We start from the raw sequence: 27,810 nt of genomic DNA on the forward strand, positions 1-27,810 counted from the left end.
GGAGGGGCAGAGGAAGAGGGAGAAGTAGATTCCCCTGCTGAGCATGGACCCCAAAAGGGGCTTGATCCCAGGACCCTGGGATCATGACCCGAGCTGAAGACAGACGTCCAACTGACTGAGCCACCCAGGCACCTCTGAGTAATACTTTTTTAAATCACACAGTTAGTAAATCTTATTTTCTCCGAAGTCACCCCCACATTTTCCTTTAAACCAGTAGTTCTGTATTCCTTGAACCAGCAGCATCCATATCACTTGGGAACTTGATAGATCAAGTAAGTCCCACCTTTGGGGTAGGGTCCAGCAATCTGTGTTTTAACAAGCCTTTCAAGTGATTCTGTTGCACACTGACGTTTGAGAGCCACTACTCTAAAGTCTATTGCTGAGTGCAATTGCAGGGCTATGGGATATGAGCATGTTCAACTTTAAATGGGTACTGTCAACTCCTTCCGAACTGGTTAATACTTCTTTTTTCTTTTAAAGATTTTATTTATTTATTCGACAGAGATAGAGACAGCGAGCAAGAGAGGGAACAGAAGCAGGGGGAGTGGGAGAGGAAGAAGCAGGCTTATAGTGGAAGAGCCTGATGTGGGGCTCGATCCCACAACGCTGGGATCACGCCCTGAGCCGAAGGCAGACGCTTAACGACTGAGCCACCCAGGCGCCCCTGAACTGGTTAATACTTTTGTACACTCCCTAGCAGTGTATGAGAGTCCCTGTTGTTCCACATCTTATGACTATAGGTCATTAAAGTTTTGTGTTCTGTGATAAGTTGTTTGGAGTCTTTTGCTTATTGAAACAAATAGAGTTATTGAAACAAATAATTACAATGTATTCAAATAATCCCAGAATAAACCCAGAATTCCCAAGAAGAAAGAAACTCGGGGAAAATAAGATAGTCAAGGAAAGAATCCCCGGGGGAGATAATGGTCAAACAGTCCTGAAAGAATAGAGATTAGTCTAGCAGAGTGAGAGAAGGCCATCTGTGTGGTAGGGCGAGCATGGCTTGATCAGGGAAAAGCTAGTATGGTGTGGTGGACTAGTCAGGTATGTGGAGGAAAAGACATACAAAAGGCTGGGAGAAAGGTAGGAAGTGGCTAGATATATATGTTTTTTTAAAAGATTTTATTTATTTATTTGAGAGAGAGCAAGCACGTACAAGCAGGGGAAGGAACAGAGGGAGAGGGAGAAGCAGATTCCCCGTTGATCAGGGGCCTGACGCAGGGCTCCATGCCAGGACCCTGGGATCATGACCTGAGCTGAAGTTAGAAGCTTAACCGACTGAGCCACCCAGGTGCCCCTAGATATATATGTTTTTGTTTGTTTGTTTGTTTGTTTTTAATATTTTATTTATTCATTTGAGAGTGAGAGAGAGAGGAAGAGAGCACAAGCAGGGGAGAGGCAGAGGAAGAGGGAGAAGCAGACTCCCTGCTGAGCAGGGAGTCCTGATTCCTGATGTGGGGCTCGATTCCAGGACCTGGAGATCACGACCTGAGCCAAAGGCAGACACCCAACTGTCTGAGCCACCTAGGCACCTATATATATATATATATATATATTATTTTTTTTTAATTTGTTTAATCTTTTATCCTGGGCACTAGGGCTATAACTAGTTTGGGTGTTTTTTTTCCTTTCCTGTTATAAATAAAGCTAATATTAAACATCTTAGTATATATAGCTGATTTTTTCCTTTTAAATTATCTTAAAGTTATAAGTTTAAACTGAAATTATTAGATTAAAAGAAAAGAGATATGATTAGTTTCATAATTTCTTACATATTTCAAGATTGCCCATTATTAGGGAAATGCAAATCAAAACCATGAAATACCACTTCACCCCACTAGAATGGCTATAATCAGAAAGACAGACAATAGCAAATGTGAGGATGTAGAAGAACAGGAACCCTCATACATTGCTGGTGGGAATATAAAATGACATAGCTGCTCTGGAAAACTTTGGCAGTGTCTCTAAAAGTTAAACATAGGGGCGCCTGGGTGGCCCAGTCGGTTAAGCATCTGACTCTTGATCTCAGCTCAGGTCTAGATCTCAGGGTCGTGAGTTCAAGCCCCACGTTGGGCTCCATGCTGGGTATGTCACCTACTTTAAAAATAATAATAAAAGTTAAACATAGAGTTATCATATGACCCAGCAATTCCACTCCTAGGTATATACTTAAGAGAAGTAGAAACATATGTCAACACAAAAACGGATACACAAATGTTCATAACAGCATTATTCATAATAACCAAAGCTATAGAAATAATCCAAATGTCCACTGAGAGAGGAATAAATAAATAAAATGTGGTATATCCATACAGTGAAATGTTATGCAGCTGTAAAAAGAATGAAGTACTGATACATGGTAAAACAGGGATGACCCTTGAAAACGTTATATAGTAAGGGAAAGAAACCAGTCACAAAATATATATTTTATGAGTCCATTTAAATGAGAGGTCCAGAATAGGCAAATCTATAGAAAGAGAAAGTAGATTAGTGGTTGTCAGGGGCTAATGAAAGGAGGCGAGGCAGGGGGAGCAACTGCTAATGGGGTTTCTTTTAAAGGAGATGAAAATGTTCTAAAATTAGATTGTGGTGTTGTTTGTACATCTCTGTGAATATACTAAAAAACATTGAATTGTACCCTTAAAATGAGTGAATTGTATGGTATGTAAATTATATCTCAAAAAATCTGTTTTTCAAAAAAAAAAATAAAAATAAAAAAATAAAATGGAGGGGTACCTGGCTGGCTCAGTCAGTAGAGTATGCAACTCCTGATCTTGGGGTCATGAGTTCAAGCCCCATGTTGGGCATATAGCTTACTTTTAAAAAATAAAAATAAAAAAAATTGATAAAATGAAAAAATATATTATCCTCCAGAAAAAATGATGTTCTTTCATCATCACCAACAATATTTGGTGTCACCCCCCCCACCAACCTTGGAATTTTAATTTTTGTTCAGCTTCATAGGTATGAACTGATACCCAAAGCTTCTTTAGTTAAGTTATAAACTACCTCAGTAAAATGTTAACAACAGAAGACAGGAATTTTTCTCTATGTCTGTTCATTGCTGTATCCCTAGAACAGTGGCTGGCAAATAGTCACTCAGTAATATTTGTTGAAGGAATGTATTTTGATAGTTTTAATGAGAGAATTTTCCCCTTTAGTTAGTGTCTTAATTTCATAGTACCTCTGAACTAATTGTTCTTACTAGCGTCAATTTCTTTTTGGAAAGAGGCCCTGTATAAATAAATGAATTGAATTCAGTGTCCTTCTGGTGAGTGATGTGGTTACAGTCCTTTAGCCTTACATACTTTTACTTTCTTCTGAAATTTATTGTAACAGTAGTTTGCAGATGTTTGACTGTGGGGACTCCCTTTTTAAACAAGTGTCCACATAATAATAGTTGTGCTTTTTGTATCAGTCAGTGGAAAAACTACATAGTTACAAGAAGCCATTTATATTTTAACAATGACCATGCTATCTTCAGAAATTTGCAAAATAGAGGTTACAATATATGAGACACATACTTATTCATTCCATAGTCTGTACATGGGGGTTCCATGTATAATTCGTGGATCCATGGCAATAATTTTGAAAGCCACCAGTAGTTTGGGGCCAGTAAGTTGGGAACTACTCAATTATAGTATCGGAACTAAAGAGGATTACTAAAATATAAATAATAGCTAATATAAAAGATTATACCCTAATCACATGTTTAAAAAATTTGGTTCCTAAAGCTGTCAGCTTCTTTTAAAGACTTAATATTTTAAAAATCAAGTTTATGTAACTTTTAAAATGTATTTATTTGACACTATTTGTTTTACCAAAAAAATCAAAAGCAAACTTAATGTTTACTCATGCTTATGCTTAATCAAGTTTTGGGTTATTTATCTGGTGGAAGTTAGATAACAATTTAGTACTATAATTAAGTATTGTAATTCTTATTATTCAGCAATTTAAAAAGCAGGGTGTATCATCAAGTAACCCTAAACATTTTGACTGTGATTATATGAAGTATTTATGTATGTGGTGAAAGGAAATTAGTCGTGGTTCAGATACAGGAGTTCTGGGTAAGGATTTCCTCTTTTTGGAACACTTACTTAGCAGTGGCTGTGTGCCAGGCACCATTCTGAGCTCTCTTCATGACAACTCAGGGATCATCACACTACAGTGTATTTGGCTTTTGGGGCCTGTTTTTGTGTGGCCCTTGAGCTAAGAATGGTTTTATATTTTTAAAGAGTTGTTTTTTAAAAAAAAGAAGAAGAAGAAGAAGATGATGGTGTGGTAAAGACCTTCTTTGGCCCACTACATCTGGCCCTCTATAGGACAAGTTTGCTGGCCTCGGATTTAATTCAGTCTGTCCTCACAACATTCCAATAAGGTGGGTTCTGTTATTATCATCCCCATTTTACAGATGAGGAAACTGAGGCACAAAGAACTTAAGTAATTTTTTGTTGGTGGTATTCACTGCTTTTAGAGCAGATTGCAGGCTCTTTCTATAAACTTGATAATACTGTGTTTCTTTGCAGTGTAAAAGTGGATAGTGGCTCAAGTGTCAAAGGATGGCACGGTCACGCTCTCGATCCCCCAGGTGGAAACACAGGTGAGCAATTCTTAGTTTAATAGAGTAAGCTTGGGTTTGGGATGTGCTTTGACTTTCAAGTTCACTAGTACTGTTAAGAACCTGTTTTAATAAGCTCATGGGACCTGGTTATTCACAGTAGGTACTTAACAGTGAGAGAGGTTGTATTTCTAGATTCTGAAAGCTGACAGCTTTTTTAAATTATGGCTGGCAGCTTGAATTAATCCATAATAAAAAGAAAGGCAATGGCCACAGCAAGGGAGAATGAGAAACATCTTTGGGTATTATATATTTATTGCATCAATAAGTGGTTTAGAACTCTTGAGTGTTTTTTTTTTCCATAATCAGTCTTTGAAAAAATTGGGAGTTAGAAAATCAGAAGTTACCGATTTCTTCTTCATGGCAGAATAATAGAGTTTTGAATAACTCAGTTGTAGTTCAACTTTCTTCTTTCCTGATTGGCAGTATCAATAGTATATATATATAATTAGATTGGAACAGTTCAACCAGTATTTATTGTGTACCTGCTACAGGTTCTGGGGCTACAAAGGCAAGATGACACCTTTTGGGGCCTCAGCAAGCATGCAGACTGGCTGGGAGATTGGCACTACAGTCAGCTATGATACTGTGGGTTAACTGCAGTGCTACTGACTGGGATAGAGTATTCTGGGTCCACAGAGAAGGAATAATTCTGCTTTTATGGAGGGAAAAAGGGGATGCTAAGAAATTCTTCAAAGAAGAGATGAAATTTTAGCTGGCCATTTAAGGATGGGTAGAATTTGTAAAGGCAGAAACAAAGAAGAAAAGTATTCCAGTTAAGGGGGACAACAGGAGCAACAGCACAGAGCTAAGAAAGTGACTAGTATAGTCTGGGACTTAAAAAAGGACCATAATTACATACATAAAAAGCAGACCAAAACTTTTCATGTTAATACGACTTGGCCATTATGCTTGTTCGTTATAGTTCTACGATGACTAATCAATCATTGTAATTTGCAAGACCAAGTTGTAACAGGAAGGAGCTTCAGGAAGAAAAGAGAATGTAAACAAATGAATGATTTTAATATGGAGGGCATCACAGGTGGTTTTGTTTCACCCTTTTGTGATAGGCCCTGATGGAGGGGCACAGAAGACCTGCCAAACTTAGTGCCTGATTTCTAGATTCGTTCTCAGGACTCTTTGTTAAAAACTGTCAAGTATCTGATATTTTACGTTACTTGCAAGCTAACACATTAGCCTGCCACAGGGCACTCCTGGGTCAGAGACAAAGGCCTTTATGACTCATGGTACAGCAGGCAGCTTGAGCATCATCTCCCTGTGTTTCCCTCACTCCCAAGTCTCCTGAGGGTGGGAGCGCAGAGCAAACCCCTGCCGTGACCACACAGCTGAGGAACCCAAGCCTCATCAGGGGCTACAAGCAAAGCCACTCAGCCTTTGCCTTGGAGGAGACATCTCCTGGATAGCAAACAAATTGACCCTCTTTCCCTGAGGGAGGCCCTATCTCCATCTTCCCAGGCTGTGGTGTCTTGGAACAAAAGCTGTCAGTGCCTCTGCTTACCAGTGCCGAATGCAAGAGACCCATGGAGAATTGTCTCCCAACAGACTCCTCAGATCTGTTTTGTTTCTTCAGGAGAATTGAAAATGATAGTAACCATTCCAGCCATCTCCTTCAAAAAAATGGGGTTTTATACAATAAAACCCCTGATGTGAAATATAGTAACAAAGCAATATTCATTATGAGGTAAGGATTAAAGTCTTCCAGTCTGGAAGACCTCTGTCTCTGGTTGCCAGCTTTTCTCCTTAGCGATGGAAGAGATGCAGTCTTCCAGAAGGTCCTCAGAGGCTCTGCTTGCTTCTTCCTGTGATGAGGTGCCGCCAGCTGGATGACAGAGTTCCTCCCTAAGCTAAATAATGCCCTTGCTAGTACGTCTAGCTTGGTGACTCCAGAGGGAGATATTGCCAAGTCTAGTATATAATCCCAGTATGTACACAAGGAGGATAAATCTGCCTCCATTCTTATAGGGAAGACACAGACGTGTCACCAAATGGAAAGGGTCTGACTTGTGGTTGCTCCAATTCCCTGGCAGCTTCTGAAGGTGGGCGGTAACAAAAGCTGCAGGGGTTGCTGCCTCATTGATTAGAAGACATTAAGCCCTCAGGGAGGAGATTGGGAAATTGGACAGGTTAGTTGGGAGGAAAGGCCCCCAGGTACAAAATCGAACTTTATTGTAGTCCAGATAATGGTGCTCTTTGCTTTTGAAGTCCAGGCAGCTCAGACTTGTTTCCCTAGGTATAGGAGCCTTTTTCCTCCTCCATGGGAATGAAGTCTTGATGTTGGCAATGCTGAGGTATTGGGGAGGGTAGTTACAGAAAAGATACGCTGTTCCTGGGGAGCATGATGGCTACATTAAAGCCCACATTCGCCAAAGTTATACGCTCTATTTCAATAGCACATGTAAGGGAACAGGTTCAGAAAAGAAAAGCAACTTATTGGGGCACCTGGGTGGCTCAGTCGTTAAGTGTCTGCCTTCATCTCAGGTCATGATCCCAGGGTCCTGGGATCGAGCCCCGCATCAGGCTGCCTGTTCAGCGGGAAGCCTGCTTCTCCTTCTCCCATTCCCCCTGCTTGTGTTCCCTCTCTCGCTGTCTCTCTCTCTGTCAAATAAATAAATAAAATCTTAAAAAAAAAGAAAAACAATTTATTTATGTTAGTAATATTTATGGAGGAGCTAAGTATGAAATTCAGGTCTTAATACCTTCTTTCCCCTCCCACTCCACACAGTGTGTAGTTTTTTGCTCCTTGATATAGCCTTAGTAGAAAGAATAGTCAATCAGTTGGGGAAACTTCAGGGTAAGTCTTGAGTCTGAGTTTAGGTTTATTGTGGTATCATAAACTCTTAGAATCTAATTTAATTTCAGAGGTTATGTTCAGTTTCCCAGAGACTCTCCTACACATTATTTATGTGAATCAAGACTTCCTGTTGCTTGTTTCTTCCCTGACTGTTGAACCTGATACAGGCTTTTGCTGACTGGCTCTTTTGCCCAACTTTGCTGTCAGCAGTCTTCCAAAATGGATCTTACTGTATACCTATGCTGGTCCTCCTCCAGCAGGATGGGTGTGCTCAGCCCATTTTGATATGCACATGGGATACGTTAGTTCAGATAGAAAGAATATGCTTGTTGAATTGGCCAGAACAGTAATCAGACACCCAAATGGACAATTTAGAATACAGATATAGTAAAGTGATAAATTTGATATGAGTGGAAGAAGCAGTGGAAAGCAAAAGTCTTATTTAGGTAGTTAATATTAAGATAAACTTTGTTTATTGTCTTTAAATGAACTGAACTTTTCTGTTTGTTTACATAGGTCTTTATCACCAGTACCTAGAAATTCTGACCACTACAAGCAAAGACATTTTCATGGGCATTATGGCTGTGAATATAGGAAGGATCCAAAAAGACCCATCACTTGGCGAATGGACAGTGAGAAACATGGACAGAGTAACCCAAGGATTCCTTCTCGTGGAAATGTGCATTACCGATCTTATGAACATAGGTCACCTTCCCCAAACCTAAGAAGAAACTCTTTAGAAAATGCTTATATTTATAAGCCTTACCGAGTACGCTTATCAGAAAGAGGGGATGGTAACAGAAGATCTAACTATATGCCGAAATACTCAGAAGGTGTACCCTACGAAGAGCACCAGAGGAATTGTTATTCCCAGAAAGTACAAGGAAGGTATATTCCTGATGACCACAGAGTCCGAAGAAGTGGAAAAGGAGGGAAACCGCTTCAGAGGTCAATAGCAGATTCTTCTAGGTTTGAAGGAAAGTGGCATGAAGATGAGTTGAGGCACCAGAGGGTACAAGATGAAAACCATTCTCAGTCACTTAGAAGAGGCTCTGAAGACTTTGAGAAAAGGAGCTCTTTTCAGAAGAGGTATAGGAAAACATTAAACCTGGGTAATTTGGTATAAAGCCTCAAGTGCAAAAGTCTGTTTACTTTATGGTTGAAGAGAACCACCTTGAAAAGCTTTTGTCTAAAAAGATAAAAAGCATTGTAATGTAATTATGGTCTGCTGGTAGTAATGAAGTATTTATTTTTAGAGTAAATCATGTTGATGGCTAGAATTGTAACAAAATATGGTATTTTCCTCTTTTGCTACCTTGTGCCTCTATGAGTTGTCTTGAGGGATTATAGTTAACTTGCCACTGCGTTCTGCATTTAAAGCCATGCTGCCCAACATTCCACACATATAAATTCTCACTTTCTTCTCTCTAGTGCAAGTGTAAACTGCTTTATGTCAACACAGGTATCCTGAGGATCGTGATTTCAGAAAATATGGACACACATCAAAGAGACCTAAAGATGTGGAGAGGTATGAAAACAGAGAGTCTGCCAGGAACCCACAGTGGAAGTTTGGGCATTCTCTTCCATCTTACCAAGAGAAGAAAGAGCAGCGGAACCTTGGACCCCAAACTCGACACGCTCAGCGGGAACCGCCAGAGACCAGTTCAGCAACCAAGGTATCCTGTGACTATCAACACAAACGTCGTAAGACCTCAGGTGGGGACCAGGACTTTCCTGATGGAAGAATTCAGAAGTACTCTAAGGAGGAAGATAGAAAATCCAGTTCTCAAAAAGGCCCTGAAAATAGACAGTCCATTTGTTTTAATGCTGGAAGAGGGAGAGAGACTGAAGGTGGGCAAGTCAAAGAACCTTCCAAACCATCTAAGAAAGACTGCACTGACTGCACGGCCTCTACGCATTCAAGTAAAAGTGATGTTGGCTTGAGACCCTGCAGTGACAAACGGAAGGAGAAAGGAAAGAAAGAAGGGGATGGCAGAAAAGAGAGCAACTCTTCCAGTAACCAACTTGATAAAAGTAAACTTTCCAATGTGAAACCTTCGTCTGCCAGTCTTAGGAAGAAATCACTTACTGTTAAAATAGATGTGAGGAAAACAATAAATACATCCAGGTATTGTTTTTGTTTTTTCTTAGCACTATTTAAGAAAAATATCTATTTCACCACCTTTATTTGAAGCTTTGAAAATGGAATTAACGGTGTGTTTAGAGTCCATTGAGTGGGGAGGGAGTGCCTGGATTTTTCACAAAAGCCCTGTAATGAGGATTAATCCCACAATTAGTAATACAGTGTGGTCTTATGTCTGCTGGTTTCTGCACCCAATCTCAAGATACTTTTTGGGTGCAGGGCACTCTATGGAGTTGTTTCTCTTCATGAATTTATGTGTTTTTATGCTGCTGGATTTTCTGTAGCCAGGCATAGGCTGGGTGGAGTTCAAGGAGGCCTATTCCTTGCTCAGTTTCTCAGAGCCTGTTTTCCCTGTTGCCTCAAATCCAGAGAAATTTTTATCTGGAAGGGCCATTCACTGGCCCTGATTTTATAAAGGAGGAAAGCAAGGCCTTGAGAGATGAAGCAGCTTGTCTAAGTCAGAGCACCTGCGGCTCAAGGAGGCAGGTAACCTATTGTGGTTCTTGCTGCCATCTCAAAACAGTTGGTGCTCAGCCAACTAGATTCTCCTAGGTGGAGGAAATTAGGCTAGGGTCTAGAAAGAGGCCTATTTATAAGACGTTCACTTTAGCTCTTAATGATTATTTAAGAAAAAATAGACTACCCAGCAGTAGGTTATATTCTGCTAGAGTGGCTTGCATGCTTTGTTCCATTATGCATATTACCTCTGTTTATGGATTCTGGAAATAATAAGGCACTGCAGTTGGCTGTGTCAGCAAAGTCTGTTCATTACCTTAAGACACTACCAGTATGTGAATAAAAAAGTGATGGGCCATGCTGATTTGGTGCATTTACGTTCACAGTTCACTCATACTTGTATTGTAGTCAAAAACAAGATAAAACAAAATATAAGGCCAGGATGTGATAGGGAAGGAGGTAAACCCACAGTCCCTCTCTCTCGCTCGCTCGCTCGCTCTCTTTTTTAAAAGATTTTATTTATTTATTTGACAGAGAGAGAGACAGCCAGCGAGAGAGGGAACACAAGCAGGGGGAGTGGGAGAGGAAGAAGCAGGCTCCCAGTGGAGGAGCCCGATATGGGGCTTGATCCCGGGACTCCGGGATCACGTCCTGAGCCGAAGGCAGATGCTTAACGACTGAGCCACCCAGGCGCCTCCACTCTCTCTCTTTTTTTTAAACAAATATATTTTGTTCCTTTTCTCAAAGTTAGATATGTCCATCCCCCTCCCTTGTATTCATTGTACTTACAAAAATATTATAAAATACACATTTTTATATTTGTATGTGCACAGAAAGCACTTATAAATGACTACATTATAGAAAGTTGGACAAATAGAGGGAGGAAATCACCCATAATTCTACTACCCTAGGACAGTTTTATTAATATTTTAGTACAGTTCCTTTGGTTATTTTTCTGGGTATATTTATACATGGTTGTCATAGTACTATATTCATAATTTTGTATCCTATTTCATATAATAAGTCCTAAATCATTTTGTACTATTATATTTCCTTCTAGTTCTTAATCTTAAGAGCACAAAAGCCACTGTAAGCGTCAACTTTAAGGATGTTCCCTCAAGCTTTTTTCTTTCCAACATTATGCTATGAAAATGTTCAAACACACAGAAAAATTGAAAGAACTGTACAGTAAATACCTATATAGCCACCACTGAGCATCCACAATTATCATTTTACTTTACTTTCATAATCACCTATCGGTTCATCCATCGATCATTCCATCTTATTTTTTCCATACATTTCAAAGTGAATTGTAGATATCAGTGCACTCCCCTTTAAATACTTCAGTATTTCATTTTTGCTCGCAAGTTTTTCCTTTGGAGGCAATATTGCATACAATCAAATCATAAAAATCTCGAAGTTTTTTAATAGAAGTAATGATACCCCCATATTTAATAATGATGTTAAAAAAGAAACTTAATTCTTTAATTAACTTAAAAGAGAATTAATAAATTGGCTTAACACTTTTAAAGAATGCTAGAAATACCAATTTTGAAGGATTTCACTGTAATAGACCTCATTAGAAATATTGAACACAGTGAATTTTATAATTGGAAGAAGAAATGGAAGCTCGATTTTCATCATGTGTCACAAAAATGAACTTCTTAAAATTGAAGCTGCTGTATCTTTTCTTTTGAATTTATAAACTATAATTTTGTGAAATTCATGACCTGTTAGCACATGTCTGAATTACCTGACAAGGACCTGTAGGATGATGGCTTGTTTAGTAGAGCTAACACTGCAAATCCTTCCTTTTCAAAGACCTGAAGAATAAATAGCTTTATAAATATATGCATCTTATCAGTATGATAAAGCATAGTCAACAAAATCTTTCTCTCTGATGATAATTATTTATTGATGAATGGTTAAGTTGTGGAAGACTTCTGTGGGGTTGGATTTAATTATGTATGGACTGATAAAGTAGCCATAAAACAAAGGCGGTTAATGCCCTCAACAGAGTCATGTTCTCAACTATTGACATAACTTAGATTTTCCTCTGCTTGAAAAGATTAAAATAATCACAGAGTGGAGAGAGGTTTATTTGTTGATTAAAATCTAGAGGGTTTATCCATTTTTTTGGAAGTCCAAGATGGTTGTTTTATGCATTCATTTACTTTCTTAGCTTTGGTCACATGTCGATGTATGTTCTTCCACTTATCAGTGTAGTTGAAGACTTATGTGATTAGGCTAGTGATTTTTCTAGATTCCAGTTTGTATTTAGAACAGCAGTAGGTAGACACTTGCTCGAATGTTCACTGCATTGTTAATACTTCTGTTAACAAAGGCTATATTCTAGTTACCCACTTTGTCAGAAACTACATTATCAGAGTAGAAGTTAAATATGAGTCATAATTATATGTTTCAGGATGTAAATTAGGGAGTCATAATATGAAAATTTCTACGAATGCTATTATGAACTCCAAACACTGTTGTGTACATCTTGAAGTCTTGAGGCAGATGAAGGGAGTTTTGGTTTAACGTTGGGCGAGTAGGTGAAAGACTGGACCTTGGTCAGGCTAGTAAGGAAGTGGGAAGGAGGAGCAGGGCGGGCAGTCTCTGGAGAAGAATAAGCTTGTGTGGATGGACCTGAGGTTCCTTTGACCTCCCCGGCTGCTAGTACTAGGCATCTAGGATGGGAAGGTTGATTAGCAAAGTTGATGTTGGACTGAGTTTATCAGTCACATTTGCATATAATCCTTTTATTTCCCAACCCCCACCCCAGAAGAGATACAGGAAGGGTCTCCCTACCCCCATCAGGTCTGTCCCCATTCTGAAGGGGGATGAGGTGGGTGATGGGACCCAGAAGACATTGGAGCCCTGATGCTCTAAGGAAAGGGGTGCTGCACAGGGGTGAGGGACTGGGGGGAGGAACAGTGTGAAAAACCATAGCGAGGATTGAAAGAAGGTAACCCAGTGACACAAGTTTCCTACCTATGATAAGCTGTGGGTGGAGATACTTCTGTGATAACACAAACTTGCTACCTCACTGTTTAGTATCACAAAAAGCTAAGGTTTTTTCCCCCCTAATATTTCTAATACACGTTTTTAAAGATACAAAATCAATTGAGAGAAGCTTCCCTTTCATTTCTGTTTTTCACCCTAGCTTCTCTTAGTGAACATTCTGTTTCGGGTTGGGGTGCCTAAGTTTTTGTCTTCCACTGGGTCCCTGAGCAGCTCTGTGACATCGGGCAGACCACCTGGCCATGCTTTTTGGGGCCCAAATTAACCTGCAGTTCCTCCTGGCCATACAGCTTTGCTTCCGTTGGCCATGTGTTGGTAACTGTTGAAGCTGGGTTGACAAGCTCATCAAAGGATTTTCTGAACTTTTGTATATATTTGAGATTTCATATCATAAGAAATGAAATATTTAAAATTTAAATTAGTCTAAATGAAGTTATAATTTTAAAATGTAAGCCAAGAAAGTTTTAAAAACACAGTTAAATTGGCCTCAATTAGAATTTTGAAGTCTGTCATCTTTTTAGCTGAAACTCTCATTACAAATTGTCCAAGTTGTTTTCCATTTATCGTTTATTCATTCAGCGGGTACTTTTTTGAAGACCTGCCTTGCGTGAGACAGCCTGTTAGGGTACCCTGGGATTTCAAATCAGCATGGGATTGTGTTTCTTCTCCTCTGGTCTAATAGACAATAGGGCAATGTTGGTAATACCGTGGCACAGTGAGTGATACACAAAGTGGGGCTCAGATGATTCCAAGCCTGGGGTTTCCGGGAAGGCTTTTTTCAGAAGTTGTTGACATGTGAGCTAGGCTTCAAAGAGTTTAAACATGTGGAGATGAGATGAAAGACATTTTATGTTTATAGGTTAACAAAGGCAGACAACACACACAGGAACTTTGAGGTGTGCGTCAAGTGGTCGGTGAAAGGGAACAGAGGGACAGGAGGCTGCGAAGGTGAGACTGCCACAGAGCCAGCCTGATTTAACAGAATTAGCTGATCAGAGAGGGCAGGAAGCTCAGTTCTGGCTGCTACCTTCTTTCTGTGAGGTGACTTGGAAGGGCACTGGGGTTGGGGAGGCCTGTTATGGGACTTTTGTGAAAAAAGATGCTGAATTAGAGGAAAAACAGTCTCCCTGACCCTTTACCCTCAGCTCCAGAAATGCTAAGTGTCTTCTTAGGAAGACAGGAGCAAATGAATAACTGGGAGAGCTTTATGAACTATAGGATGGTGTACAAAATGTTAGTTCTTAGGAGAAAATGGAGGAAGGAAAGCTTGATACGTGTCACGTGGATTCTGTTATATATTATAAGCTTCCAGAGGGCAGGGGATCATCCATTAGTTTGGGTTGTTGTTGGGCTTTTTGTAATTGTTGTTTTGCCATGCACTTGTGTTTTTCGATGGATCTTAACTGTGAATAAAAGGAAATTAAGGTTAACGTGGCTTTTTATGTTTTCCTAGTTAGTATGCACAACAGTCAGTGAGAATGTCAGGGGAAATATCCATAGAGAGAAGAAAAAATAAAACAGGTGGAGTTGGAGGAGGGAAGAGAGGAACCTAGAAAATTTCATTGGACCAGTATCAGAAATAGTACTAGAATACAGGTGTTTGACTATATTTTAATTTTTTAAACTGTCTAAAATGCATCCCAAATGAGAACATTTAGTCTTTTTAGCTTACCTACTTGTGTTGGAAGTATTTCTTGAAATTATTAATTTATTAATCAATACCTGTCTTAGGAAATAGTAAAAAGGAAAATGTGAACCGAGAGGTGATTAAATGTACAGATGTAAATACCTAGAACATTTTGCATTCTCCAGTTTCAAGAAGCCTTTTCTTATAGCAAAGCCATCATAATTGTTTTTAAAAGACTAAAATTTCAGGTGATACAATCTTAGTATTTCCTAGAAAATGACAATTTTAACATTTTTAAATTAAAAATCTTGCAGTGGAGTAACTCCAGGATAAATTGATAGGAAATGCAAACTCGAAAATTTCAGGAATTAAGTATAGCTATAAACTATACCATAGCACTTCTGGGGATTGAGGGTTGGGCATGGAGTGGGTTTAAGAGTTATATCAGTAATTGTAATAAATGACAAGTAAATTTTAATAATTACTTGGTGGGAAACTGGAAACCTTTATCAGCTAGTTTCCTCTTGGGAGAAACCGAGGCTGCAATACAAAACGTTACCAACTGATCCCCCATGGACAGATAATTTTTGTCGTTCCATTTGAACATTTTATTTATCTCCTGTAAAATGTTTTTAAAAGCAGGTTTTTTTGTTTGTTTCTTGTCTTTTGGGGTTTTTTGGGGTGTGGGGCAGGCTTTTTGTACCATTTAACACAGTATTTGTAATTCTTTGTTAGTGGAGGTTGTTACAGGGCCATTCTAGCTTTTAGTGTTTATCACTGAATGTCTCTCAGGTAGTTACAGGATACACAGTGGGAAGCTTGGAGCAAATTAGGAAGAAAGAAGGGAAATGAGTCTTCTAATGAAAATCCTTCTGATGAATCAAGGAAAGCATAGCAGTGGCATCAACCTGCTGCAAAATCACTTTTCCACATTTCTACTTCTGCAGGGCGTTGTCTCGACAGTGCTGGTTTGAGAGCAGGAAGCATAGAAAGTTGTATGGAAGCCTTGCCTCTGATAGGTTAAAAGTAGGTGCTTAAAACTGTCGTATTAGAGAAGTTGAAAAGTTTAAAGAGTATCTGTAAGCTCATTACCCTGGAGCAGGGTTATATATATATGGCTGTTAAGTGACTTAAATAAGTAAGTGAATCTGTGCATATGTAGACCCACACCCCAAGATGTATCCATCTGATTATTTGTTATTTATTCCAGGGGTGCTGCTGTTATTTAAAACATATTTCAGGGCTCTCTTGTGGGTTTATCTTCAGAGTCTGTAACATACTCATAAAGAACACCAGCACTTGTTAATCTCAGTTCTTTGGGTAGTGAACATGCTTTTTGGGAAGAGGCAAAAGCTATTTAGAGTTAAATGCAGAGGAGTAAGATGGCTGTAAGCTAGTTAGTGCCGTTTGGGGTCCAAAATGAGGTATAAATATAAATAATGAGACATTTTCTTCTGTGACACATAATCTGCCTGCAGACGAAGAATTCAAGAGCAGCTTTCTTGGAATAAGGTATAGTTTCCCATTATGACACTTGGAAGGATTATGTTCATACAAACACTCACCTTCTGGGATGTAAAGCAAAACAACCAAGACATCCATTGTCCCAGTGTCATAGCACCTTCCCTTTAGGGCTATTTTGTAAAGATTACATGAGATAGTGTTTGTAAACGAGTTTTGAGCCCCTGTATTTGGCTGGCAGTACGCCCTCAGTAACTGTTAGCTATATGTCATAATCATGACTTCATGACAATACCTGAAGGTCAAGAGAGCTTTTAACACACGTTATAAAGATTCAGAAAGCATGAGAGTGGTAGGATAGCCGGGGTTATATAGTAAATGGTAGCATTTCTTTAAGGATACATTTAGGGTGAACACTAATTGGTTCTAATGATCTTTGCTAACAACTAAGACTGTTCGCTGACAGTTTAGTGAGATTTTGTAAGTGATTAATCTCAGCAGAGTTTGATTTCAAAATACTAAGTTTCTCATTGCTGGTATAGAGGTACAAGGATTTTCATGAAGTCAAAAAAGTTATTATGTTTGATATCAGCTTTTAAAGTGTGGTAGTACTTCAAGATAGTATAAACTTGCTGGATATACAATTTTATGGACATTGGGGAGTAGAAAATAATCTAGTTGATTATTTTTTGCATATTGACCTTTAATGCCTTGCTGTATTTTTGGAGGTAAAAATTGTTTAACTTAGAATTTTGAGGATTTTATTATTAAAGTGGCAAATATTTAATGATCTCTGATTTGAAAAGGAAGACTCAAAACCATGTGTCTAAGGCTATTTCCTCCTAGGCATTATTGCACATGTTCTATGGCATACAGCTTAGTTCCTTAACTATAAGAAAAGATAAACATCTTTTTAGTTTTATAGCTATCTTGGTTAATTTTAATAAGTTCTTTTCTCAGTAAAATAGTTGCAAATTTAGTTAAACATTTACAAATTATTCTAGGGTTGCTTCTAGCTATTCCACAGAGAGACAGATGTCACATGATTTGGTTGCTGTTGGCAGGAAAAGTGAGAACTTTCATCCAGTGTTTGAACATCTTGACTCAACTCAGAATACTGAAAACAAACCTACAGGAGAATTTGCTCAGGAAATCATAACTATAATCCATCAAGTTAAAGGTTGGTATATTTTGCACATACGTTAGGGATAACACAAAAATAATGTACTGATTTTTCACAAGATATAGGTAAATATCTGTGATATAGTAATAGTAATCAATATTTCATTATATATTAGGTCATTAATAAGGAAATCTGTTACAGAGAGTGTAAGGTATTAATTCAAGCCTCGTTCTTCATGTGTTGTTCCAATAACCTGGTACTTCAACTCATAGTAGATTACAAATTGAAAGTCAGAAAGGGAGAGGTTGGCTGCTGCAAGACACAGGACTACTGAGAGTCGCAAGAAACAATAACTGATAACCAAACAGGAAGGAGGAAGCAACAAACACCGTATATGAAACTTGACAAGAACTCTGGAAGTCTAGGTATTGTGGTGATATTCTTAAAGTCCCCTGAGGGGATTGCTGGGCCTTTGCTCCATAAGGGTGAACATGAAGTGATTCATAAAAGATTCCGGTTTGATTTGGCATACTTTATGGCATCAGGGAGTTGCATCACAAATACTTAAAATATTTGCATTAAATTGTCTCGTTTTAGCTTCTGGCCAGTTTCCATTACTTGGAAAATTCAGTCACGTAGAACAACTTTCTTCATGGATGCTGTATAATAAAGCAATCATGGGTATAATAAACTGGAGACCTTCAAGAATTTCAAAATTTTTATTTTATATTTCTTACTGAATATTTGCACTGACTTCATTTTTTACTTTCATGCAACATATTTTGAAAACAGATTATTTTCTCTGCATCCCTCAAACTAAGGCACATACTTACTTTGAAGCATGCAATTTGTCTGAAACAGTTCACCTTCTCAGTTCCAGCCCCTCTCACCCAGAGGAAGTGTGATTCTTGGCAGAAAGGGAGATGGTATTGCAGAAAAATCCAGGAGATTGTCCCAAAACAGTAACAGTAAGTTAGGGAAAAGGACTGCTTAAGTAGCATTCTGATGGGTCAAGTGTATTATCTTTCTCTCTATCATGTTAAAAGCCTTGTAGCATAGCTGATTTCATAACGTCTTCACGAACTTCAGATGATGTTAATTAAGGTACAATGGCAGTAGGACTCCTTCTGTGATATGTAAACAACATTTAGCATTTGTTCAGAACTGTTTTGATGTTTCAGGGTTGTTTTTATTTTTTATTCTAGGTGAACTGTAAAACTCTGTACCATCTTTACTTGCCAGTATACTAAGGTCTTACCTGGGAGAAGAAAGGTCCTCACTTTGAGAGAGCCACTATCTTTTCCCCCAACAAATAAGCAGGCATGTCAAATAGAAACAGAATCCTTGCGTTCATAAGTCAGGCATTTCTGTACTGTTGCTTAGGCTTGGGGGAGCATGTGAACGCTGCAAATTAGTCTGTGGAATAAGTTTAGGTCCCACATATTTTCAAGAGAAAACAGATTGGACTTTTTTAACAGTTCCTTCTTCCTGTGCTTATATGTAATCTTTTAAGTGGAATCAGTTTTACACTGAGATAAAACTCTTTGTTTCCTTTTTCAGCAAATTATTTTCCATCACCTGACATTACTCTACATGAGCGTTTTTCAAAAATGCGAGATACACAAGCTGCAGATGTAAATGAAATTAAATTGAATTCAGATCCAGAAATTCACAGGTAATGATTGATTATTGTATGCCCATTTAACTCATGGGAATAAGCCTCAGAACAGATTTGGGAAGGTGCTGCCTTCTGGGCTTGCTGTAGACTCTAGGAGGACTGCATTTCCTACCTAAAAGCCAGGACTAACCCAAGCAGGTACTGGGCCAGTGCACTTTGATGGAATAGGTTGTATTAAAGCCATTGAGTAGCATTGTTTAAATGTGTAGGACTTTGACAATCTTTACCTACCTAACTTTGATTCTGCTGTGTCTATAGTAATTGCCTACTGAAGTTATCACTGGAAGAATGAAAGACAATTGTCGAGCCATTGAAATCATGGGTTGCTTCATGTGGTCAGAAATGGCTGTTCTGAGGGCAGCCGGATGAAACCTATGTCTTCTTCTGCTGGCACCTGTCCGAGCAGGTGGTGTGCCCTGTCTTGCGAGCTGAGCTGAATCAATGTTAGAATGCAGTAGATCACCGGAGCAAAGTTTAAGGTTACACAGACTAGTGATTTGAGAACCACTAAGGCGTCACTGTGATGTTGTTCACAGGATATGTATGTCCTGGGAGACTGCCGTGTAGATGAAAACCCATCTGGTAGTGGGTTTCTTTTGCTTCCTCCAAGACACACCAACTTTATTTCAAATTCCATTCTCTAGTAATGGAATCAAGGTATCAGTGTATAACATAATTATTTAATTATAATATGCCTTTATTATTTTAGGAGAATAGATATGTCTTTGGCTGAGCTTCAGAATAAACAAACTATGGTATATGAACCAGAACAGGTAAGTGAATACAATTTTTTGCTGAAAGATTATCATATTGTTGGCATATTGATGGAAAAGCGAACTGGTAATAGAGAGTAAAAAAAAGGGATTTAAGTAGATGAGAAAGAAGGATTGAGACCCAGGAATCTGAAATTTACAAAGCTCTCCAAAGGTTCTAGTTACTGGCCAGGTTGCAGAGAGAACACTGACAAAAGACAAAAATATTCCCTAAGAGAGACAGTCCCTAAGGGTAACAGCTTTGTAAAATTGACCTACAGTTATAGCGTTTAATATTCATTCCAAAACTTCACACTGTAAAGCTTGTGGAAAGTATGTTTGATACCTACATTTTTTCCCAAGCAGTCATGTGGAATATATTTTTTAAAATCGTACATGGATGAATGCAGAGGAACTTAGTTTAATTTGATACTGCCCTTCTGTTTGCTGTAGAATGTATGAAAAATTCTGTGGAATATGAACTAGCAAAATAATGGAAATAATACTGAATTTGTGTATTGCCATGCATTGTATTCCCAGCCAGTACGTCCTTAACCCATACATCCCCCCACCCATTTCTTTGCTAATTAGAAAAACTCTGTGGACTAGTCAGGGGGGGGGGGGCAAGAAAATTGGCTTTCGTTTTAGAAGTATATCAGGTTCTCAAAGAACTGCTAGTGTATTCACTGAGAATAAAGTGTTTCTGTAGAGGAATGGTTTTAATACATTTCTGATAGAATATGTAAATAATTTTTTCACTTGTGAATGGTTATAATTTTTATTAAACTTACAGAGGTAGGTTGGTTTATTGAATAGGTGCTATTTTCGGAGAATTTCTATTCATCAAAATACTGTAATCAACTCATAGAAAATTTGAAAAATCACCTCTAACTCAACCACTTAACATCAAATATCATTTGATCATTTGGCAGTCTTACATCTGGCATTTTAACATAGCTGCTATCATAGTATATTAGTTTCAGATGCTTTTTGCTTTTTACTTAATAATGTTGCTTTTATGTAAAATTTCTGAGCTTCCCATGACTTTTTATGATTGAAGCTTTTTAAATTTTAATTAACTTTTCTCAGTAATTTTTTTTCATGTTGACTTCCACATAGCCTATATTAACCATAATTTAAATGTTTGTGCGTTATTACTTTGACTTAAATTTCCCATGAATTCATTCTTCCCTTCTCCTATAAATTTATTTTACATTAAGTTGCTTTCATTTTTTGATGATTTTAAATATAGCACTTTGAATATATTTGGGTAGATAGCCTTTTCTTTGGGTTAGAGTCCCAGAGGTAGGATTCCTGGTTCACTGTTATGAACTTTTCTGTCTGTGCATTGTCAATTGTGTCTCAAAATATTTTAATCGATTTACAGTACCATTAGCAGGGTGAATACAAGGTAACTTATTTAGGACTTTTACTTAAGGTTCTTATTAGATATGGTCTTTGTGCAACTAACAGTAATGTGAATGGTTTGTCTTCTGTCAAAATTCCTCAGACTCTGGTCAAAATAATAGATCCAAATGATCTACGACATGACATTGAAAGAAGGAGAAAAGAACGGTTACAGAATGAAGATGAGCACATTTTTCACATAGCTAGTGCTGCAGAGAGGTAATCAGTAGATGAAAAACATCCTATTATCAGGGAGCTTTTGGTTTTAGCGTATTTTTCAATTTTTGTGTGTGATGATTTTCATTTTAGTGTAGGGATTTAATCCTTCAAATCCATTTTATATGTTTAAGTGAAATCTTTTAAAATGTTTCAAAGTTATTCAGTGATCATCATATGCTGTTTGATTGAAACAACAAAAACTCAGGGGTAGGTGAGTATTTGAGGTCTTTGTAATTCTAGAAAAGAGTGTAACTGCTTTTTGATTATTAGCAGGTGCTAATAATCAGGACCTTCAAGTTTATGGACTGTTTGACTCAACCTCATTGAAACTCTAACGTATTCTGCGCTTTAGATTCTGGTACTCTTTGAATATTACAGAATTTCCTGAGGTCAATACAGTTCTCTTTTGGAACTCTTTATGGATGTCTGTCCATGAAGCAGAGGCAGGGGTAGTAGAAGATGTGGAGGAGACAGGAGTCGGAATCCCACCTCTGCCATTTTATAAGCTCTTTGCTCTAGAACTAATTTATGATGTGGACAGGTTAGAAATATTAAATGAGCTGGCACAGGCAAAGTACTTAAGGCATGCATGGCAAATTGATTATCAGTAGACCCTTGTTTTTCTTCCCCAACTCTGTACTTCTTTTTTGGGGCTCTGAGTATTCTAGATTGGCCCCAATTTATCTCTAGTTCTAAAAACTATGTGGGATTCATGGCAACTCTGGGACCCTGTATGATTATGAGGTATAATTGAATAGGACAAAATTTCTATTCCACCCAAAGTTCTTCAGACTATTTGGATCTCTCAGAAAGCAGGACTGTGTGAATAGGAAGGGCCAGTGCTAATTCTCTTTCCATATCCCTTAATATCAAATTACTAAGATAATTGACTAGACTTTTAAATCAGGTCTGTGGCTAACTAGGTCTTAGTCACAATACGTGGAGCTTATTTAAAACTGGACTTAATGCTGATAATAAGTTTGGGACTCATTAAAAGATAGCGAAACTATGTGTTGAGGCATATAAAACAACTGAAAATAAAATAGTTAAAATCTCATCCCTTGGTGGGTGAGTCTCCAGTTTCTAATATGACACAGCATGATTGTGCTCTTCAGTGATATAAGCTCTCTCTCATGCTTTTCTTAACTCAGCAAGTGTAAGAAACTCAGTATGCCAAGAAAGAGGATTTTTAAACCAGATTTAAGATAATCAGCATTTTATAAAAACCATGTAATGCTTCAGAATGTATATTCACCCTTTGAGGTGAGAAAGGGCTTGAGCCCTGGAGTTGCACCTCACACCTGGCTCTGTAGACACCTAGTTATGTGACTGATCTGAGGCAAGTTATTTAATCTTTATTTCCTCATACATCAAATACAGATGAGAATTCTATTTACCTCACGGTGATAGTGAAGATTAACTGAAGTGTCAGGTGTAAGGTGCAGAGTAGCTGGTCAGCATGAAGTATTATTAATGTTTGCTTTGAAGATGGTGCATAGCATGCAAAGATATCTTTCTGCAGTGTCTTCTGCTGGGTGTGTTGGACTTCATTTATTTGTGTTGGATAGCTGGTGTGGCATAGTGGAGCCATGAGAATTCTTTTAATTGAGATATTACTGACCATAAAATTCGTCCTTTCAAAGTGAATTTACTGATTTTTACTATATTCACAAAGTTGTGCAGTTGTCACCACTGTCTAATTCCAGAACATTTTCACCACTCCACAAAGAAGCCCTGTAACCATTAGTTGTCATTCCCTATTTCTCCCTCCCCCAGGCCCCCAGCAACCACTAACCTACTCTCTGTCTCTGTGGATTTTCCTGTTCTGGACATTTTATATAAATGCAGTCATATAACATGAGGTCTTTTGTGACTCACTTCTTTCATGTAGCATATTGTTTTCAAAATTGCTTCATGTTGTAGCATGAATATTCCTTTTATGGCTGAATAATATTCCATTGTATGGATAACCATATTTTGTTTATCCCCTCATCAGTTGGTGGATATTTGAGTTCTTTCCACTTTTGGGCTATGGTGAATTATGGTGCTGTGAATATTCATGTGCAAGTTTTTGTGTGGACATATGTTTTCATTTCTCTTGGGTATCTACTTAGGGTTGGAATTGCTGGGTCCTATGATAATTCTGTGTTTAACTTCTTGATGAACTACCAGACACTTTTCCACAATGGCTGCCTCATTTTACATTCCCATCAGCAGTGTATGAATGTGCCAGTTTCTTCACATCCTCACCAGCACTTGGTATTGTTCATCTTTTCAAAAAAAAAAAAAAAGGATTTAGAAAAAAATCATTTAGAACCTTTATCTTTATCCTAATTTGACTTCCTTCTTAAAATAAGAAACTGTTGATTTTATACTTTTGTCTCAAAAATTCAGTCTATGAAATTGATCTTGTTACTATTCTTTTTTTTTTTTTAAAGATTTTATTTATTTATTTGACAGAGATAGAGACAGCCAGCGAGAGAGGGAACACAAGCAGGGGGAGTGGGAGAGGAAGAAGCAGGCTCATAGCGGAGGAGCCTGATGTGGGGCTCGATCCCATAACGCCGGGATCACGCCCTGAGCCGAAGGCAGGCGCTCAACCGCTGTGCCACCCAGGCGCCCCAGATCTTGTTACTATTCTTGCATAAACCTGTTTAGTCAAGTCAGTATTTAGATATCTGTAGAAATTCAGAAGAAATGAAATATGAAATCATTAATCACAGGATGTAGCAATTTCCCACCTGTGTGATCTTTTTTTCCCGTCAGTTATATGCAAGGTCTGCGTGTATGTTTGCCCACCATTGTATCCCCACTGCCTTGAGCTCAATTCAGAGCTGTTGAATGAATGAAGACTTTGCAAAGGAGTAGATCCGGACAGAGGATACTTACATTGTAATGCATTTAAGCCTTGATTAGTATTTATTCCCTAATACATAAGGTAATCTTTCCCAAGCAAGCCTAATGCTTGGACATTCTGTCTAGTCTTGAAGACCCTATTCTCTCTTTTTTCTCCCACTTTTGAATAATCTCTTACCCTAATATCTCCATGTCTTCTCCTGACCCACTCTTTCTCCCTCTCATATCCCCTGTTACTAAGGTCCATACTTAATATTACCAAGGTGTTGTGCTGTATATATAGGCATGGTGTGTGGGGGATAAAGCAGCTTCAAAATAAAATCAGTAGACTTTGAGAGGACATCAGACTGCAGAGCCTTTCCTTTTAGCTACACAGGGTATAGAAAACATACAGTGAAAAAGTATACACAAAGTCCTTGTCCTCATTGAGCTTACAGTTTAATGGTAGGAGAAAATAAATAAATATATGTTGGTGAGTGATAGGTGAAAGTAAGGCAGAAGAGGAAACTTAATAGGACAGAGTGATACATGTGGTGTGATTTTATTTAGGTAGTTATGGAATGCTCTTAGGATTTTTTTAAAATTTTTTTTAAAAAGATTTTATTTATTTATTTGACAGAGAGAGACAGCCAGCGAGAGAGGGAACACAAGCAGGGGGAGTGGGAGAGGAAGAAGCAGGCTCCTAGCGGAGGAGCCTGATGTAGGACTCGATCCCAGAACGCTGGGATCACGCCCTGAGCCGAAGGCTGATGCTTAACGACTGCGCCACCCAGGCGCCCCAGGATTTTTTTTTTTAATTAAGCAGGGATGTGAATTAAGTGAGGGAGTTAGTCGTAAGGTTTTTTGGGGGGTTAGTATTTTAAGAGAGGGAACTGCAAAGGCGAAGACCCTCAGGCAGGATCATGCTTACTCCTGCTTAAGGACTAGAAAGCAGACCAATAAGATTATAACACAGTGGGAAAGGAAGAGAGTAAGTAGGTGAGGCCAGATTGCAAAGAACCTTGGAGGACATGATGACTTTGTATTTTATTCTGAGTGAGATTACAAAACATTTTGGGTTCTAATCCAAGAAGAAATATAATCTCATTTAAATTTTAAAAGATTCACCCTGGATGCTGGGTAGAGAATTGTAAGAGCAAAAGAAAAATCATGTCCTTCTCATGTAGAAAAAGATGACAGTCAGGAAGTCAGAGCATAGTAGGTAGAGTAGACCCATCAGGAAACCGGCCTCCTTAGATCTTGCTTCTCAGATATCCTCTGCACGTGGTGTCTGCCTCATGGTCCAGGATGGGTGTTTGTGCCCTGGCCATCATGTCCATATTCTAGGCTTGTCTTTAAAGTCTTTGTGGAGTTTATACATGCAGCTTTAGCAACATTGGTCAAAATTTAGTCTCATGACCATACCTAGCTGCAGTGAGGCTGGGAAGTAGTTTCTTTAACTTGGACACTCTTTTGCCTGGTCACAAATCAAATATCAAAAGGTTTAAATTTTTTATTGTGGCAAAATATACATATAATAAATTTTACTATTTTAACCATTTTTAAATGTATGGTGCATTGGCATTAAGTACATTGACAGTGTTGTGCAACCATCCACACTATCCACTTCCAGAATTTTTTCTCAAACAAAAACTTTATACCATGTAAAGAGTAACTCCCTATCCCCTTTACTCCCAGTCCCTGGTAACCTCTATCCTTTCTATCTCTGTGAATTTATTCTATTAAATTCTATTAATTTATTCTATATGAGGTGCCTATTCTAGGTACCTCATATATATACATGGAATCGTGCATTAATTGTCCTTTTGTGTCTGGCTTGTTTCACTTAGGATAATGTTTTCATCCATGTTGCGTCATGTGTCAGAATTTCATTTTTAAAAATATTTCACTCCTTCATAAGGCTGAATAATATTCCATTGTATATACCACATTTATTTGTCCATTTTTCTGGTTTGGGACATTTCATTTGTTTCCATCTTTTGGCTATTGTAAATGATGCTGTTAGGAACATCGGTGGCATCTGTTTGATTGTAGCCATCCTAGTAGGTATAAAATGTTATCTCATTGTGGTTTCGATTTGCATTTCCCTAATGGCTAATGACGTTGAGCATCTTTTCATGTGCCTTTTGTGTGTCTTCTTTGGAGAAATACCTATTTAAATCCTTTGCCCATGTTTTAAATTGGATTATTATATTTTTATTATTGATATGTGAAGAGTTCTTTATATATTCTGGACATTACTCTGTTATCAGATATATGCTTTGCAAAGAGGATTTTTAAAAGTCCGTTGTTTTATTTATAAAAGCAGTAGTATATGCTAATGGCAAACATTTGGAAGTATATAATAAAGTATAAAAATAAAACTATAAGGCATTCTTAATTTCATGAGTCAGAGATGACCACTGTTAATACATTTCCTGTCATTTATTTTTTCTGGGCATATATGTAGTATATTTTAAATAATTAAAATTATCCTTGGGGCACCTGGCTTGCTCAGTCAGTAGAACATGTGACTCTTGGTCTCTGGGTTGTGAGTTTGAGCCCCACATTAGGTATAGAGATTGCTTAAAAATAAAAAAATCTTGGGGCTCCTGGGTGGCTGACTCGGCTAAGCAGCTGCCTTCGGCTCAGGTCATGATCCTGGAGTCCCAGAATCCAGCCCTGCATCAGGCTCCCTGCTCAGCAGGGAGTCTGCTTCTCCCTCTGCCCCTAACCCTGCTCTCATGCTCTCTCTCACTCTCTCTCAAATAAATAAATAAAATCTTTAAAAATAAATAAAAATAAAAGATCTTCTTTTTAAAGTAGGCTCCACACCCAATGTGGGGCTCAAACTCATGACCCCGAGATCAAGAGTCAATTGCTCTACCAATTGAGCCAGCCAGATACACCCACAAAAAATTTTTTTTTTTTTAAAGATTTTATTTATTTATGTGACAGAGAGACAGCCAGCGAGAGAGGGAACACAGCAGGGGGAGTGGGAGAGGAAGAAGCAGGCTCACAGCGGAAGAGCCTGATGTGGGACTCGATCCCGGATCGCCAGGATCACGCCCTGAGCCGAAGGCAGACGCTTTTTAACGACTGCGCCACCCAGGCGCCCCCAAAAAATTTTTTTTAAAAAATTATCCTCCAAATACAGCTTTGCACCCTACTCTTTTGACTTACTATCATATCATGAGCATTTTGACAGAACATGAGAGTTTTTAACATTTCATAATACCCTGAGTAGTTATTCCATGTCAGGTTTGGGGGTCAAAACTGTGGGGCCACGAAATGAACCACCCACAGTTCCTCCTGTGAAGAGATCACGGCTTGCTGGGTAAGACAGGCAGGTGCACCAGCATTTACAAACATGAGTGATAAGTGTGAAGACCCCCAAATGCTTCATGTGCACATAGCAGGAGTATCTAGTCTACCTCATAGGGGTCTGGAAAAGTCTTCCTGGAACAGTGCAGTTGGAGCTAAATCTTGAAGTTGATCTAAGTCAAAGGAAATTACAACAGAAGGGATTGCTCATGCAAACTTGAGGAAGCAGGAGAAATTGTGTGTGTTGGGAACTGCACGTGCCTAAATGTTTCCAATGCCCAGTGTGCATGTGGGGTGGATGGGAACAAAGCGACCGGTGAGACAGCAAGGGCCA

At 38.4% G+C, this 27,810-nt stretch overlaps 1 protein-coding gene across 7 annotated transcripts in view; it reads left to right on the forward strand.

The window, feature by feature from the left end:
• Window positions 1-27,810, forward strand: part of BCLAF3 (BCLAF1 and THRAP3 family member 3) — a 61,930-nt gene that overhangs the window by 11,394 nt on the left and 22,726 nt on the right. For 5 of the 7 annotated variants that reach the window (XM_045801279.2, XM_087859896.1, XM_045801275.2 and 2 more), the window contains 7 exons: window positions 4,527-4,600; window positions 7,947-8,519; window positions 8,893-9,558; window positions 17,143-17,318; window positions 18,822-18,936; window positions 19,649-19,712; window positions 21,202-21,317. In XM_045801279.2, coding sequence (XP_045657235.1) covers window positions 4,560-4,600; window positions 7,947-8,519; window positions 8,893-9,558; window positions 17,143-17,318; window positions 18,822-18,936; window positions 19,649-19,712; window positions 21,202-21,317 — 1,751 coding nt within the window. In that variant the 5' untranslated portion in view covers window positions 4,527-4,559. Of the gene's footprint in view, window positions 1-4,235; window positions 4,379-4,526; window positions 4,601-7,946; window positions 8,520-8,892; window positions 9,559-17,142; window positions 17,319-18,821; window positions 18,937-19,648; window positions 19,713-21,201; window positions 21,318-27,810 lie in introns of all 7 variants that reach the window. The other 2 variants (XM_045801278.2, XM_087859897.1) reach the window with 2 other exon arrangements.

The sequence above is a fragment of the Ursus americanus genome, chromosome X (genome assembly GCF_024610735.1).
Source record: "Ursus americanus isolate L20-20 chromosome X, mUrsAme1.1.p, whole genome shotgun sequence".
NCBI classification, from domain to species: Eukaryota; Metazoa; Chordata; class Mammalia; order Carnivora; family Ursidae; genus Ursus; species Ursus americanus.